Genomic DNA, 18,068 nt, shown 5'->3' on the forward strand with positions numbered 1-18,068 from the left:
TTGGGGGAGAATTTGAAGCTCCATATTTTTCTGACATTTGAGCATGGCCTCATCTGATGAAGCCACCTAGAGTACCTTTCTCTAAAGCAGCAGATCAAAATGGGCTTAGCATTTCTAAGTAAACAAGGAGCAGAAAGGATTGCAGGATTCATAAAATGTAATTAAATTTGGTATTTGGGGATATTGATATTTAGAAATATCTGCAAAAATATGTTTTATTATAAAGTTCCTAAACCAACACATCTATTTATCTCTGATTGTGTGCCTCCCCTAGGAGACACTTTAAAATGTGAGAGATGGGATTTGGGGTTGTCACAATTTCTGGTGCTTATTAATGGCATGGGAGAGGGGCCGGGAATGTTAACATCCTACAGTATGCAGGGCAGTCTCACATGAAGAATCGCCTGGCCCAGACACCAACAGCATCTCTTAGGAAACACTACTCAGAGCATGTTATCCTGAGTTTCCTTTTTTCTAAATCTTTCCCATAACCCTCTCCTCACTTGGCAGGACCACACCCTTCTATAAGGTAGCCTATACAAGTATAAAGACATATGTAGAGGAAACATTACTAGTGAATGGCAGTGAGATTCAAAATACGTATTTAACAAACCTGTGAAGGCTCTGGCATCCTCAATCCACAGCAAGCTGGACATCAGCCCTGGTACCTCCTTCAAATCCTAACGTCACTTGCTATTGGGAAGTTCTTCCCCATATCTAATTTCACTTGCACTGGATCTTAAACCTCTTCTCTCCCAGATGAGGACAAAAGTCATTGTCTGTATTAGAGCTCTTGGCATATATGAAAACTAAATCTACTTGAATTGACCTTCTTCCGTAATAGCTATAGGAGGCTGTTTTTCATGGGAAGAGACACACCGACTTGCTTAACAGGCAGAACTAGCTCATGGAGCAAATCAGATCAGAATTTCCAATTCGGCAGCACCCACTTTTAGCACCACTGCTTTATATGTTTCAGGCTAAGGGACTCCAGAAATGTGCTCAAAGCTGGGCACCTTCCTGTCAGAGTCCTTGACGCTCAGAGAAATCCTACAATCCACAGTTATTAGCTGACTTGGGGGAGAGGCAAGGGCCCAGAAATGTGGGTGCTTTACCTGTGGGTCCCTGGACAGCCTTTTAACTCGAGGGCATTGCCTAGGATATTGTTTAATAAATCAAGGTTTTAGCAGAATAAAGAGTTACTAAATTGAATGCAAAGAGAACTCTAACATTTAATCTATAAATTACTGAGAATTATTTTGGAAATAGGCCGGAGGACTAATATAAATCTTAAGTGAATGAATACATTCATGAATCATGCTTTTCAAAAATTCACATTCCATTTCTGGTATATGTCTTTCGTTTCTCTGGACTATATAGTAAAAACCCTATATGTATTAGTTTTCTTTTGTTAAATTTTGAAGCCAATTTGTCATGGGACTCTGACAGAGGTTATCTAACGAGCACCGCTGACGTCCTCAATAAATTTACCAATATCTCTGACGCCAACACTGACGTTAATGTTGTGCACAACAAATGTTCTAAAAAGAGTTTAAGTGACTTGACCCGTTCACTTTATTATAAGAGATATAACACTTCCAAAAAGATACCAAAAATATTTTAGTAATGGCAACATGATTGAAATAAACATGTAGTTTCCTGGGAAACTCTTTTTAGAGATTGTGTATATGAATAAACAATATATAATAAATATGACATATTTATTTTTATTCTTATTATGATGGTTAAGTAAGTCTCATTTCTTTGCATTTATAGTAAATAAACAGAGACCAAGACTGGGTGGTCTGCAGTAGCACGGGGAGATAGGAAGATGACAAAAGGGAGGTATGATGTATGAGTTTCTAATGAGAATTTCTTCTGGGGAGCTTTCCATTTTAGAGTAACTTGTGTATTCATATAGTAAGAGATTAGATTGGCAGGAGATCTTCAGGTCTCTTACCCAACACTGCCAACCTAGCATGACACTTTCCCCGCTGAGTCTCGATACAATTCATAACCATATAGCCTTAGTTAGGACACAGGTCCTGCCTCAGTAACAATGACTCAAACTAATAGATGCTTCAATGAGACAGGAGTTTTTCCTATTCATATGTTACTCTGAACATGAGGTCGGCTCTGATGTGGGTGCCTCACTCCTGTGAGGACTCATTTCATCTCCTGTGCTCTGGCACTCCTTGTTTGCATGCTCCATGGGAGCCTACTGTCACATCTACATTCTGGCCAGAAACAATCAGGAAAAAAGAGCAAGGCGAGGGCCTACCCTTCCTTTGAAAGGCAAGGTGAGGAAGTCACACACACCATTTTAGCTCACATCTTGTGTGTCAGTATTTTGTCACATGCTAACACCTTACTAAAAGGCGATTAGAAATATGTAGTCTTCATCCTGGACAAACACATAGCCAGCTAAAATCCTATCACTATGAAGGAAAGGAAGACTAGATATTGAGAGACAGATGGTCATTAAGAGTTGGCTGGAGTTGGCACATGAGATAAAATGTATCCGCCACTCATAAATAAGATATGTCTGTGTATTCTAATGTGCTCATTGAAAAACCTCACTCAAAAATAGCTCCTGCAGCTGCAAGTCATAGCTGGCTCTTTTGCTCTTTACCTGTGAGCTTTTTAGTGATAAGTCTTGCACTAGCTCTGGAAATCAGGTTGAGACAAACTGCCTAAAAAAATATAGATTATTTGAGACCATCCTGGTTTAGTTAACTTTTTAAGTTAACAAACCTAAACAGATCCCCTTAGCCTCTAAACAATAATCGCATATGCAGCACCATGCATAATGCATCTGCATTCCCTAATGGATCCTTTATCACATATTTTATTACACATCATTTGGTAACATTTTAAGTTCCAAAATATTAAAAATAAATAGAAGTGTTTCTATGACACTGTACTCGTGATGTTAATGCTTGTAAGATGAATCCTGGAAGATAATTCTAATGTCATCTACACATGCCAGTCACCTTGGCAGCAGGCAGTAAAATGGAGGTTGGCCAGCCTCTCAAATCCATCCTGGAAATAAAAAGGTTATAACTGGGTCTTGGCCCTCTTGGGGGAAAAGAACAAGAGACTTGTCCAGCCATCATCTGACTCTGTTGAAACATTTTAGGAGACTCTGATGAGCAGATGAGTTTGTGAGGGATTTAAAGGATTCTTATGCCAATTATCTAACTTGAAATTCTTATACTTTAATAACACCTAAGTGATAACTAATGATTTGGCAAGATACAGACAGTCCTGAAGGGCTCTTGAAACCTTCGGAATGCCAGTAAATATATAATTGAATGTGTTTGCTGACGACAATTATAAAAAGATAATTACTAGCTAAAGTTCTCTTAATAAATAGTGAACTGGGTCACTTTGTTTTAGCGATCAAGATACACAGAATCCAACTCTAGTTAGTTTTTGTTTTTATAATTTTAGCTTGCATTATTCAATGAAACCTAAATGGTAGCTCTATAGACAGCTGAGATTTCCTTTCCATCTTGTTAAGTGAACAAAGCCTAGGAGTATCTGTTGTCTTAGATTTAGTGAAACCACAAGCAAGCACTTTGAAAATAAACCTTGCCTTTTCTCTCGCTATACTCTTGTAAAACAATTTCTTTTGTGTGTGTGTGTTTCATATTTCTTAAATCCGTATTTGTGACGGCACTTTTTAAAATACTAGGGACACAACATTGAGAGAGAGCGAGAGAACAAGAGAGAAAATGAGAGAGAGAGAGATCTCCTATCAATATGGAGCTCACATTGTAGTGGAGATAAAAGATAAACTTTTCAATATATTATAGTACTAGAACTTAGCATTGCAAGCAGCAAAGAGAAAAAAAGCAACTTCTTTTCTTTAGCATGATAAGATAAAATAGTCTGCTTTTTAGTTTTTGTTCATTTTTATTTTTTAATTAACAAGTAAAAATTGTGTGTGTGTATACATACATACGTATATACGTATGTATGTATATATACACACATACATATATACGTATGTATGTATATATACACACATACATATATACGTATGTATGTATATATACACACACCTATATCAAAACATCATGTAATAGTAGAAACATACTAAGGTAACAGTATAACATGTATATAAGATTATAATAGTAATAGTATAACACAGTATATAGAGTAATAGTATACACATGATGATAAAACAATTTCCTGGCTCAGTTTCTGGCTTAACATCTTTTTCCTCCACCATTTCATAATATCAAACTCATATAGCTATTGTAACTTTTTCATTCACACAAGCTAAGTTTCAGTAGAAAAATAAACTAAATGTTAAAAAAAAAAAACCTTATTAGAAAATACAGCGAACAAATGCAAAAGACAAGTGGCAATGCAAAGAAAATATTCACAACAATGATAAAGAGCTAATTTCCATAATATGCCAAGAGTATCTACAAATCAAAAAGAAAAGTATTAAAATCCTTATAGGAAAGTGGGCAAAATCTATCCACAGGAAGATCATAGGAAAGAAAATACAAGTGCTCAACCTCATTCATAATTGAATAAATGAAAATTAAAACTATTTTTAACCTATCAAATTGGGAAAAGCCAAATATTAAAAATATTGAGTGTCATTATGTATATAGAGAAATATGTACTCACACATTTATTGTGAGTGCATAAATAGGGCAATCTTATTTGGAAGACAATTTGGCTACCCCTATTAAATATGAAATGTATGTACCCTTTAGTCCCATAATTTTACTTCTAGGAATTCATTTTACATATGTTTACTACAATATTGTTTACAGTAATAAAATGGAAATAGCCTAAAGATTCATCAATAGGCAACTAAACAAATTGTATGTTGACATATGGTGAAATACTCTGAAACTATTATGAATAATGTAGCAGCTCTGTTGGGCTCATATAGAAGATATTCTAGAGTATGATTTTTCTTTTCTCAAGTTAAAAGTTGTACAGCAGTACAACTGTATGTTCAGTGTAATCACATTATGTTATCTTAAAATTGCATATATATACTTATAAAAATACCTGAAAGGACACAGGTGAACGTTGATTAGTTACAGTTTCCAGGGAGTGAGACTTGAGGTGGGGGAAAAAATACAGAGAGTGACACTTTTCACTTTATACCTTTAAAAATAGCTTGATGATGTTTTTTACAATGAGAAAATATTGCTTTTATAACAAAAAAAGAAAGGAAAGGAAGGGAGGGGAAGGGAAAGAGGAAGGGAAGGAGGAAGGGAGAGAGGGAAGGGAAGAAAACCTTTGAAAGCAGTCTATTCACAGGGCCTGGGCATTTCTCCCTCAAGGGTATGAGTATCATTCTTGACTTGTAGGTCAAGTGCCCCCACAGCTGTGTTTGACATACCTTCTTTTCTCTTGCTCACTTCTGGCAATCCTCTACTCCTTTTAAAACAAAAGGAAAGAGTCAAGTCAGGAAACGTAAGAGAGGCTGGTTAAGGACATTGGAGAGAACAATATTCTCAAATCACATAGAAAGGATGTGTATAAAACTGATAAGACCAACGTAACAGATTTGATGCTTACATTTTATAATGGCTGAAATCAGAATCAAAATTACCTTCCCCCTTTAGGGTTGGCGAATGACTAAAAGCCTAGGTGTATTCCCAATTCTTAGCTATAACCAGATATCCTATTATATTGGAGATACTGAAAATGTCCCATGTTTACATCCACATCATGAGAACAATCTAGTGGAGCTAAAATTGTCCATCGTGCTCTTTCATCATGTTCCTAGGCACCCCAAAGTCCAGCTCCCTTCCCCCAGTGTCCTACCACCCGTTATGGTGCAGCTCATTCACTGCTGGTTTCACGGTCAATATTGTCTGTGTGCTCACCATGAAAAACGTGCTTCTCTCTGTACTCCACCCCACTGTACTTCTAAGACACCTCATAAAGAAGCTAAATACATGTCAAAGTTCTTCAGCCTTTTAAGATATGGCAAAAATAAGAACTCAAACTGTCATTTAAAATAAATTGTGACTATTCTCTGTTATATTTTCTCTTGACAGTAGTTTTTTTTTTTTTTTTTTTTTTTTTTTTTTTTTTTTTTTTTGAGAGGAGTCTCGCTCTGTCGCCCAGGCTGGAGTGCAGTGGCGCCATCTCCACTCACTGCAAGCTCCGTCTCCTGGGTTCATGCCATTCTCCTGCTTCAGCCACCCGAGTAGCGGGGACCACAGGCGCCCACCACCACGCCCGTCTAATTTTTTGTATTTTTAGTAGAGACGGGGTTTCACCGTATTAGCCAAAATGGTCTCGATCTCCTGACCTCATGATCTGCCCATCTCGGCCTCCCAAAATGTTGGGATTACAGGCGTGAGCCACCACTCCCGGCCGACAATACTTTTTATTAAGCGCTTTCTCTACTGTATTTGCTTGTGCATCTGTAATGCTCAGGGCACTGTAGGGGTAGCAAGATAAATAAGGTATAGCTGTATACTTGAAGAGCTTAGTCTTACAAATAAGTTAATAATAACTAGTGTTGATTGAGTGCTATTCTAAACAATGTATAAAAAATAACTGATTTAGTCCTTATGACAACCCTTAAGGGGATACCTTTATTACTCCCATTTACCAGTGAGAAAATGAAGCACAGAGGCACAAGGTCAGACCGCTAGTAAACAGCAGACTCAAGAAGTATGCATCTTAGCCCATGCCTCAGCCACTGTGCTCTACAGCCTCTCTGTATGAAAAGAGCTGCGTTATAAAGCAGCAAGTGGTTTTTTTTTTTTTTTCTAATTTTTATTTTAGATTCAGGAGGTGCATGTACAAGTTTGTTACAAGAGTATATTGCATGATGCTGAGGTTTGGGCTTCTATTGATCCCATCACCCCAGTTAATGAACACAGTGCTCCATAGGAAGATTTTCAGCCCTTGCCTCCTTTTGGAGTCCCTAGTGTCTATTATTTCTGTCTTTATGTTTGTGTGCACCCAAGATTTAGCTCCCACTTATAAGTGAGAACTTGTGATATTTGGTTTTCCGTTTTTATGTTAATTTGCCTAAGATAATGACCCCAACTTCAACTATATCCGTGTTGCTACAAAGGACATGATGATTTTATTCTTTTTTATGACTGCATAGTATTCCATGGTGTATATGTATCACATTTTCTTTATCCAGTCCACCACTGATGAGCACCCAGGTTGATTCCACGTATTTGCTATTGTGAATAGGGCAAAGCAGTAGACGCTAAGTGCCCTTTAGTAATACAAAGTGCTACAGGAATTCAGACAATGAGCATCACTTAGTTCATTGCTTTCATCTTGCAGATAGGAAACCCACTTGTGAAAAATCACAGTCACATGTTCTGACTAAATTCATTATGTGAATTACCTTGGCAGAGCTTTTATCTGAACCTGAACTGTACACTCCTAGTCTGCTCTTCTTTGCCCAGCCTTGTGTCACTACCTTAGTTTTACTTTTTATTCCTAATTTTCCCCCTTAAGACCATTTTTTTTCTATTGTGTCCTGAAGGGTAATTAAGAAAATCTTGAGACAATTTGGGACATAACACATACCTGCTATCCAGAGATTTCCATTTTTAACCATATTACCACTAATCTCACCCTGCTTGACCTTCACTAAAATGTTACTTAATTTTTTGTTCATTAGGGTTTGATAATTGAGAAAAATAAGCTGAAAATACCAGCATGCTATTCGCTCTGCAGGAAAGACATAGCGAAGCCAATGTTGTGCTTGGTTCCATAAACAAGTGCTTATGCTAAATTTCCTGGAGGGTTTGTGGTGTTGTCTATTTGATGCTTTGCTGATAGTATTAAGCCAGCGGTCTAATTGCCATACACAGTGGTAGAATGGCCTGGGGAGTATGTGCTTAAAAGCCGAATTTATGTACTCAGAAACACACTAATTAGGAACTTTCTGGAAAATGTACAGTAGTTGCTCTTGGTTGGCCATTTTACAAACTATTGAGAATCCAGAGGAACCAACCCTTAGAGTCTATGCTTCAAGGGATATTGCTTTGCATTTTCCCCAGTGAGTACATTCTTATGAGAAGGCCACTTTGCCAGGGTATGGGTGCTGACATATAACCAAGTGATGTTGATGTTTCATGAAAAGTGGGTGAGTACCTACATGCCTCTCACCAGCCAGCTACCAGCTGCCAAACTCCTACCTCCCAATATTTGCCACAAGTGAGGTTGCTCTCGAAGTCTAGCTTGATCCTAGGAAGCTAGGGTCTAGAGACCTAACTTGAGGATTTGGGGTCTTCCCTTAATGCTGTTTCTAAGGAAGGAACAAAAGGAAGGCAGAGCAGAGCTGTTCAAACTCATGGGGTCCTCCTCTGAGGGCATCTGACCAAAGGCTAGCTTGCTTAGCAACTCCAGAAATATGATATTACCATTAAATTTATCTCCCAGTTTGGGAAAGAATAACCAAATTGGTAGGAAACCTGCCAATTATACTGAAATGGTTTTGATGATTTTTTTGGAAGATATGTAGATATAGTCATAGATGTAGATATAATTTATATCTATACCTTGGCCAGAGAGAGAAAGAGGAATCAGTCCAATAGATAATATTATGCATGTTGAGTAACATGTTAGCTTTGTTTCAATTCCTCTTTTAAAAAGAAAAGAAAAGAAACTGGGTAGATTAGCCTGTAAATGGATAGTTCTTTTAAGTCAAAAGTAGGTAAACACTTGAAACTGGAACACTTATTTCTCCAGAAATCAGGAAAATGTTATTAAAAGGAGAGAAGGAAAGAATTGAATTCCTATCCTCTCCTGGAAAACACAGAATTAGAAGATTCATAATTATCATTATAATTAATGTAACAACAACTAAGATTTCTTGAGGTTTTACTAAGTTCTAAGCATCAGTACAAGCACTTAACAGATATTAACTCATTTGACCCTTTCCACACCACAGCAGCTATCTAGGCTGGAAAAGAATAAAGAATGATACTTCCTCCAGCAAAGGGCTATGATTTTTAAGGACCTGTCCAGTTGAAGGAGTGATGAGACAAGATATAACTGGTACAGAAGGGCTGGGTGATGCTCTACATAGGTTTCACTGTGCAACTTGAGTTGACATCACATATATAAATTTATATAAATTGGGTAATCCATCTGCTTTAATAAAATGTGTATGCAACCATAGAGTGTAGAAATTTCAAAGATTTTGTTTTTTGACAGGATGCCTGCCGTTTTTCTCTCTTGACTCCCGCTTGTTTTATTCATTTTGGGGTAGTTGCCAATTAGACTCAGTTGGTAAGTATAATTAACGGAAAATGTTAATTTCTTCTTAAACTCCAAGAAATTAACTACAGAGGTCTTCATTTCCTTTACAATTTCCTAACAATATCACTCCCTACGACTGCTGTTTTATCTCTATCTCTTCTGACATTCAACCACATCAGAAATTAGTTACTACCTATCATTTATCATTCCTAAAGATACCATATAGGACAGCTTGACAGCACTACTGCAACACTACTAGGAGGGAATAAGCATTTATTTAGGTTCCAAGTACTATGCTAGGCATTTTCATATATGCTATCTCTTTTAATACTCACAAAAACCCTTCAAGATAGGGATTATTATCTTCCTTTTATACAGGTGAAGAAATGGCACCTCCAAGAGGTTAAGCCCTTGCCTTAAATCTGATTAGTGGGACAGCTGGGTGCAAACCTAGGCTGACATAATTCCAAAACACTTTCTCCTTTCATCCTATACATGGAAGCATTATCTCATTAAAAAGAAAGGCTCCCCTAAAGTTTTGTTACCTTGGAGAGTTTGAGGGTCATTATTTCATTCAGCAACTGTTCTGAGCACCAACTCTGTGCCAAATACAGGTTGAGCATTGATTCAGTTGGAATGAGTCATCAAGCAAAACTTTGGGAAGAAGATGGTGGTTGGTTGCAAGATGGTAGAGAAACAACATTAGGAAGAAATACAACAGGGTGATGGAGAGGAGCATGGGGATGGAGACAAGCAGAGGACCTCCTGATCGTGTACTCATAGGATAGGGTGATGGAGAGGAGCATGGGGATGGAGGCAAGCAGAGGACCTCCTGATCATGAACCCATAGGTCAGGGTGATGGAGAGAAGGGTGGGGGTAGAGGCAAGCAGAGGACCTCCTGATCGTGTACCCATGGCTACAGTCTTTCTTCATGTGACTCGTGGACTTCCCTTTGTCATCCTATGCCTGAGAATATATGAAGGAGGCTGGGAAGGCAAAGGGACGTTCAATTGTCATCACTGGCATCTTTTTTGATCATTGCACCATCATCAAATGCATTGGGATAACCATGACATGAAAATTTCCATCATTGGGCCCATAACTGTCCCATGAGAGAGATTAGAAACACTGTATGTTAAAGGTCATAGTAGAACTTCATCCAGGGAGCTCTTGAATTAGGAAGGAGTGAAATATACTCTCAAAGACTAATATATTCTGGGTCCAAACCATGTAACTTGAAAAGAAAGTGAAGATTCCCCTGGACAGATTACACATACTGTCATGCATCGCTTAACGATGGGGATACTGTATCCTCAGAAATGAATCATTAGGTGATTTTGTCACTACCATCATAGAGTGTACTTATACAAACCTGGATGGTATAACCTACTACACACCTAGGCTATATGGTATAGCCTATTGCTTGTAGGCTACAAACCTGTATGGCATGTTACTATGTGGTACTGAATACCGTAGGCAATTGTAACACAATGGTAAGTATTTGTGTATCTAAACATAGAAAACACACAGTAAAAACATTGCATAAAAGATACAAATAGTATGCCTTAATAGGGCACTTACCATGAATGGTGCTTGCAAGACTGAAAGTTGCTCTGGGTGAGTCACTGAGTGAGTGCTAGAATATTTTTGTACACTACTGTAAACTTTATAAACACTATATAATTAGGCTATACTACATTTATTTTTTAAATTTTATTCAGAACTAAACCTTAGTTGACTGTAACTTTTTTACTTTGTAAACTTTTTAATTTTTTTAAACTTTTTGGCTATTTTGCAATAACACTTAGCTTAAAACATAAGCACATTATACAGTTATACACAAATATTTTCTTCATTTGCTGATTCTATGAGCTTTTATCTGTTCTTAAAATTTTGTATCTTTTTATTTTTTAAACTTTTTTCTTAAACATGAAGACACAAACACACTCATTAAACTAGGCCTGCACAGTGTCAGGATCATCAAGATGTCGCTAGGTGACAGGATTTTTTCAGCTCTATTATTACCTTATGGGACCACCATTGTATTTGTGGTCTGTCATTGACCGAAGTGTCGTTATGCAACACATGACTGTATATCAAGAACATCTTATTTCCTTCTGTGGGTGCTATAATCTGTTCAGCCCAATCACGCAAACTTTCTACTGCCTCAAACAGTCAAGGGAAAGGCCTTCCAAACTACAAATGCCAAATTGATGATTAGTTCACTTTAGACTGTAATGACGTCATTTTTCAGGTGCTCTCAAGTAAACACGTTTAAAGCTTTCCCCGCCTTTTAGAGGGTCTTCCCTCTAAGGAATAATTTGTGTGGAGAAAACAACACAATCTATATCGCTGCTTTTTCATTTTATGAAGCGACTTGACACAGTTGACTGTGTCACTGAAATATTTGTCATGCTTGTTAATGAAAAGTTACTTTGTCAATAAAGATCATAATGAAGCCAAAAAAATAACTTTGAGGGAACAGAACAAATTTGAGTGAAACTGGTTTCTTGGTATTGGCTTGTCATGTTTATCTCACCCATTTTCCTATTCAAGCTAAAGACCTCCCTTTTTTCAGCAAAGAGACTTTTCTACATTGGAATTAGTTGTTCAGGGACTGGGATAGTTCCTGTAAACAAGTAGGTCTGAACAGGAGAGCTGTCCACCATTCTAAGACTTCTTAGACACTTTTACATTCAGGGAAGAATTTTGAGCTCTCTTTTCAGATTAGAAAGAGTTGGGTCGCAAATGTTTGCCTGGCATTTTGGTCTCAAAGTCAGCAAAGTTTACTGTTGGTGGTTAGATACAATAGGTTCCTAGCATAACATAGAAACCTGTTATCTTGATGGAACCCAATATCTTCCTTATTTCATTGCTAACTACCTTTCATATTTTTCATCTGATTTTATAGCTTCTTCTCCTAACATAACACCATGTAGATCTTATTTCCCATTTCAAGATACTTGCGGTTTCCCTTAAATGATATACCCTACTGGATGTGGTTTTGTCTCTTTCTGACATTTGCTAAAATTTCATTCTCTTCTCACTCTGACTTCCTGGCCAAAACCTACATTTCTTCTAAGTCTCAGATTAAAAATCATCTCTTCTCTGTAATCTTATCAGAATTCCCATCCCTCCAACTCATTCCCTGGTATCCTCCTGGGCCCACATTCACCTCATCCTCCATGCTCTTGCTGCACTCTATATCAGCCTCTCCCACATACAGCTCCTTTTGGTAGAATGGAGCCTTCATAGTCTCCCATTTACCTTCACAGTCTCCCATCTTCTGTAGATTGTGAGATCCTATAGAGCACAGCCTGTGTGTTATTCATTGTTGTCATTCTGAAAACCTTGCATAGTGCGTAGCCTATGCAAGTAGGTGCTCAATAAATTGTTATAAGCATCACTATTTGATTTCCCTGGCTTTATTTTTAGCTCTGATTTCCAACCTGACACAAAGATGTAATAGAAGGGATTAGATACTAAAAAGCTATTAAAAAAAAAAAAAAAGGACAAATCATAAAACACTAATGACATAGGAAGGCTCGGGAGAAATAAATAGCAACATGTACAGGCAAAGACCATCATGCATACTTCCAATTCATGGGCATAAAAGCATTTAGTCTGAGAAAGTTGACTGTGTTCCTGTTGAATCATGATTGTTAAATCATTTTTATCTTATGAATTTAGAGAGTCTAATGATATATATTTTACAGCAGTCAGTGTACCATGGCCTCAGTATTTCCATTTCCATGGAAAAAGAAATAACTATTGATTTTCCTCCATTTATTCAAAAATGATAATTGCCCATGGTTGCTTTTCAGTCCAGATTAGGATCATTCCATTCAGTAGAAAATGATGCTAATTTTAGAAAGTTAGACACACATAAAATTAATGGGAAAACTTATGCTGACCAAGCACTTTTCTGCCATGATCAACAGTTTTATAGCGAGATATATTTAGGGAAGATAAGGTGTTTCATTCCCTGGGGATCTTAAAGAAAAGCAAGCTGAGATTTTAATTTGCTTGAGATAATCATCTTAAAACCAGGGACTTTATCATAGGACCCTTCAAAGTCTCTTCTTAGGATTTATAATTATTTGTCTGTCTCTTCAAAGTATTATTTAGATCATGTCAAGTCATTGAAACTAATAGATGTAAAACTGAAGAATCATTCATATAGGCTTGGGAAATGATTGTAAATAGTGCTCCCAGATGTCACTAATAAAGTTGTCATAGTTGTCATAGCTGTTAACAGAATAGAAACTTTTTTTTTTTTTTTTGCGACAGAGTCTCACTCTGTTGCCCAGCTGGAGTGCAGTGGCATGATCTCAGCTCACTGCAACCTCCGCCTCCCGGGTTCAAGCGAATCTTCTGCCTCAGCCTCCCGAGTAGCTGGGACTACAGGCGTGCACCACCACGCCCAGCTAATTTTTGTATTTGTAGTAGAGACAGGGTTTCACCATACTGACCAGGCTGGTCTCAAACTCCTTACCTTGTGATCCACGTGCCTCAGCCTCCCAAAGTGCTGGGATTACAGGCGTGAGCCACCGTCACTGGCCAAAAACTTTTTAACCTTGAACCCTCAGCTCAAGATCATAAACCCCTGAGGCAAAGGAGGAAAATAGAGATTTTATGCCCTAAAATGGCCAAATAAGGAAACAGTTGATTTTTTTTTTTTTCTTTTTTGGCACCCATAGCTGAAACAAACAGCTCTTCTCCTCATGAACAGGCTGTTCTCATTCTGTGTTGGAGGCCAGGTTTCAAAGCTGCGTAATGAGTTTCACGTGCTGCAGCCCAGCAGGCAAACATTCAAGTCCCAAATCGCAGGCAGAGGAAGCAAGAACTCTCATTGGCTAAGGAGCCTTGGCATCTCTGGGTTCACATGGGGTACTGGGCAATTCCTGCTGGAACGAGGCAGGGTGAACAAACAGGTGTGCCTGTGCTAAAACAGGGAGGAAAAGATTGAAGAGTCAGCTTTTCTGGTCATCAAACAAATCTGAGCTGAGCCCTTCCTCATTAACAGCATTTCTTCCACCCAGAGGGAGAACAGAGGAAGTGCACACTGACTCTGGTGCATGATAGAATTTATAATAAAATCCTGCGGGAGGCTGAGAAATGAGCTGCAATTAAACATGGCGTGCCCGCATGAAGAGTTTGGGGAGAAGTAGAAAGTTCACTTTATCTTTATATTTCCATTCTTAGATTCTATTTTTGCACATTTAAAGTAGGATTTGTTTTCTTTTTTTTTTTTTTTTTCATTATTCAAGTAATAAGAACTCTTATAGGGTGTATGCATTATTGTTCATAAACTTAGGTATGTAGGAAATGTCACTTGGTAAACTATTTTTTTTATTCAAATAAACCCAATTCCAAGACGCTTTCCACCTCGTTTTTGGTAAAGTCAATCTTAACCTTTTTTAGGTCTCTTGGTCTGTCTCTGTCTCTGTCTCTGTCTCTGTCTCTCTCTCTCTCCCCCCACCCCCCCGACACCACTGCCCCCATCTCTCCCTCACCCCACCCTTCTCCTTCCTCTGCCTCTCTTCTCTCTCTCTTTCATGATTATGCTCCTTCTCTCGTGCTTACAGAGTACTTGGAATGTTAAGAAAGAGCCTTTTAACTTTTGTCAGCCGAAGTAACCACTGATAAAATAATTGTCTATGCTTGCTTGATCTCTGCAAAGTGGGTTGCTCTGGAACTCCCATGCCAAAGTAAAGCCAGTGGGACCCTGGCTGCAGCTGGCATCACTGGCCAGCAGGGTTCAGCAGCCTCAGGTTCAGCATGCCACAGTGGACTTCACAGCAGTCCCCCTAAGACAAGTTGCCTGCGTAATTCCTGCCTTTACGGAGCTTGCATTTGCAGGGAAGGAGATAGAAAATAAGCAAAATATATAGTGTATTGAATAGTGATAAGGGCTAAGGAGAGATAGAAAGCAGAGAAGGGAGTGCAGAGTAGGAGCCGAAATTTCAAATGGAGTCATGGGGAGGATCAGGGGAGAAGGGAAGGGAAGGGAAGGGAAGGGGAGGAAGGGCAACCAAGACGTCTTACTGTCAGACGTCAGGTAAGCAAGGAGGAACTAGCAAAACAGAGGAAGAAGGAGCAGCTAGTGAGGTAAGAGAGAAACTGGGAGAGAGAACTGAAGGGGAGAAAATGGAATTTTCTTTAACCCTTGTAAGTTTGTAGCTGAGACAAACCTCTGTAAAAGAATAATGAGAGAAAAAGAGAAAAACAAACTATTAACACATGCAGTTCACATCACGTAGGGGATGTGTTCAAAAGCAGTGGTTTAGAAGTCCACTTACATAGTATATCCAACAAAGAACAATAGTGTTTTGGGTGTTGGTTTGTTTGTTTGAGATGGAGTCTTTCTCTGTTGCCCAGAGGTGCGATCTCAGCTCAGTGGAACTTCCGCCTCCTGAGTTCAAGGGATTCTCCTGCCTTAGCCTCCTAAATAGCTGGGGTTACAGGTGCCTGCCACCATACCCAGTTAATATATTTTTTTTTATTTTTTTATTTTTTTGGTAGAACTAGGGTTTTGCCATGTTGGCCAGGCTGATCTCGAACTAGTGGACTCGAGTGATCTGCCCACTTCAGCCTCCCAAAGTGTTGAGATTACAGGCGTGAGGCACCACGCCTGGCCAGAACAGTACATTTTGAGAAAGTGACAAGGCAAAGAGGAAGGCAGTCCTAGGCTCCCAGAGATGGGAAAATGTGGGAAGGTAAATTGATAGGGAGTAAAATGTCCTCACTCTAGCTCCTCTCTGAGGTGATAAAGGTCTGTTCAAAGAGAACGTCTATCTTGTTTTCAGGTGGGAGAGGTGGGAGTGAGGAAGGTAGAAAGACCTTTTGTCTTCGTAATTCTGCTTTTAGGTAAACAGAGGCAAGGCAGAATCTCTCCAGGAATTGTTGTGGCTTGCTATAAGCAAGAAAGGGGAGCTCAGGCAGCCCTTTCTACAATTTTAAAAAATTGTATCATAAAAATATTTGTGTCAAAGAGGCATATTTTAGAATGGAATATTCTGGTTTCCTTCAACACTGTCTGGAAGCCAAAGTGAAGAGTGTGTTTCCAAGAGGAAGGAATGAAATGGCCAACTGTGTCAAATGCTACTGACAGGCCAAGCAGGAAGAGACCTGGGGACTGACTGTCAGGGATGCTGCGAGTCCCTTCTTCCCTCTTGTTCAAGGTTCAGATTATTTCTTCCACATCTCATCTGCTCTCACTTCTCCCCCATCAAAGACACTTGCCCTCCTCTTCTTCCCCTTCAGAAAATTGGTAGACTTAGGACTTTTTTTTTTCCCCCCCACAAAAGTTCTCCAGGCAAGTTCTGTTCCCTAGCAGCTCTGGCCAGCAACACAAACCTCTCCTGAGAATAGACACCCCAGTGGCCCTCTTTTGAAATGAGAAGAAGGAAAAACAAATGGAAAACAAAATCTGAATTAATTAACAACTCGATAAATTAGCCCGCTACACAGAAAAGATATTCTTTACTTTTAGGCAAAGCACCAAATAGTAAAGGTACTAAATATATAGCTAGGCAATTTTTAGTAGTGCAGTGAAACCCCTGTTAAAATAGAGTAAAATCGTAGCGTGTTTGTTTTCAAATAGTCCCAAACAGCTAGTTTTAGGGACTGAATTGCAAGAACAGGGCATGTCTCCCACTCTTTGCCTCTAAAATAAGAGTGCTTATTGTATCAATCCTGTACAACCAAAATAGGCATCAAAGATTGGCTTATACAGCCAGATTTCCAACTTGGTTAGTTTCTCGTTGATCACAGGCACACTCAGGCTTAACAGACTAATATATGTTTCCTTATGTAATTTATCACATTAAACCCAGAGGTGAACAAACTACAACTAGTGGGCCAAATCCAGCCTGCCATCGTCTGTTTTTGTAAGTAAAGCTTTACTGCAACATAGTCACTATAACTACAGAGTTGAGTAGTTACAACAGAGTCCATCTGGCCTGAAAGCTGAAAATATTTGCTATTTGACCCGTTACAGAAAAAAAATTGCTGATGCCTGGTTTAGACTTTAAAATAGACTTCTGGAAAAAACATTGTTCATGGTTATTTCAATCTCATTCCATGGACTTTTGCATTAATTTGCTCCAGGAAGCACATGTTAGATTTCACTTCTTTTCACAGGCAAAAATCTCCTTTCCCTGCTGCTTTACGCTGGGGCACTGGTTCTCAAAGTATGGGTCCTGGGACCATCAACAATAGCATCACTTGGAAACTTCCTTGAAATGTACATTCTCAGGTCTTATTCTAGACCTGCTGATCAGAAGCCCTGGAGGTGGGGTCTAGCAGTGTGGGTGTTTTAATCGCTCCTCCTTCAGGGAATTCTGATGCACACTAAAATTGAGAGACATTTGAAGAGGAGATTTCTACACACCCCTTTATTGGGATAATTTTCAATGAATGAATTAGTTTTTGCACATTAGAATCAGGGTTTTAAGAGAAGTCCTTAAAGTGCCACTCTCTTATTTATAACATTAAGATAGTCTACTTTCTACAATAATGGTATTAGCCCCTATTGTTGCAATCAAATAGATCCTTTGGTGGCAGCAGTAGAAAGAAGCAAGTATCTGTTTCACAGACAGGACAAAGTAGGATATGGGGTTAAATACTCCTGTGATTAAGAACCCAAAGCACCCATTGCCTGTCTCTAGGCCATGACTGTCTCCTGATTCCTCATCATCTCATTTCTGGATGAGGCATTCATTTATAAGAGAGAAAAGTAGAAGGGATTTATTTCCAGCACCATCAAGGATATGCTAGAACATGAAAAAAAAAATTCAATTTATATTTTCCCCTTGTAAGATTTATGCAGGTGCTG

At 38.6% G+C, this 18,068-nt stretch overlaps 1 protein-coding gene across 33 annotated transcripts in view; it reads left to right on the forward strand.

The window, feature by feature from the left end:
• TRPM3 (transient receptor potential cation channel subfamily M member 3) overlaps positions 1 to 18,068 on the forward strand; it is a 938,690-nt gene that overhangs the window by 651,457 nt on the left and 269,165 nt on the right. For 9 of the 33 annotated variants that reach the window (XM_030919575.1, XM_030919576.1, XM_010362920.2 and 6 more), the window contains exon 7: positions 9,184 to 9,258. The exons of the other annotated variants lie outside the window; for them this stretch is intronic. In XM_030919575.1, the coding sequence (XP_030775435.1) occupies positions 9,184 to 9,258 (75 nt within the window). The remainder of the gene's footprint in view (positions 1 to 9,183; positions 9,259 to 18,068) is intronic. 33 annotated transcript variants of the gene reach the window in all.

The sequence above is a fragment of the Rhinopithecus roxellana genome, chromosome 16 (assembly GCF_007565055.1).
Source record: "Rhinopithecus roxellana isolate Shanxi Qingling chromosome 16, ASM756505v1, whole genome shotgun sequence".
NCBI classification, from domain to species: Eukaryota; Metazoa; Chordata; class Mammalia; order Primates; family Cercopithecidae; genus Rhinopithecus; species Rhinopithecus roxellana.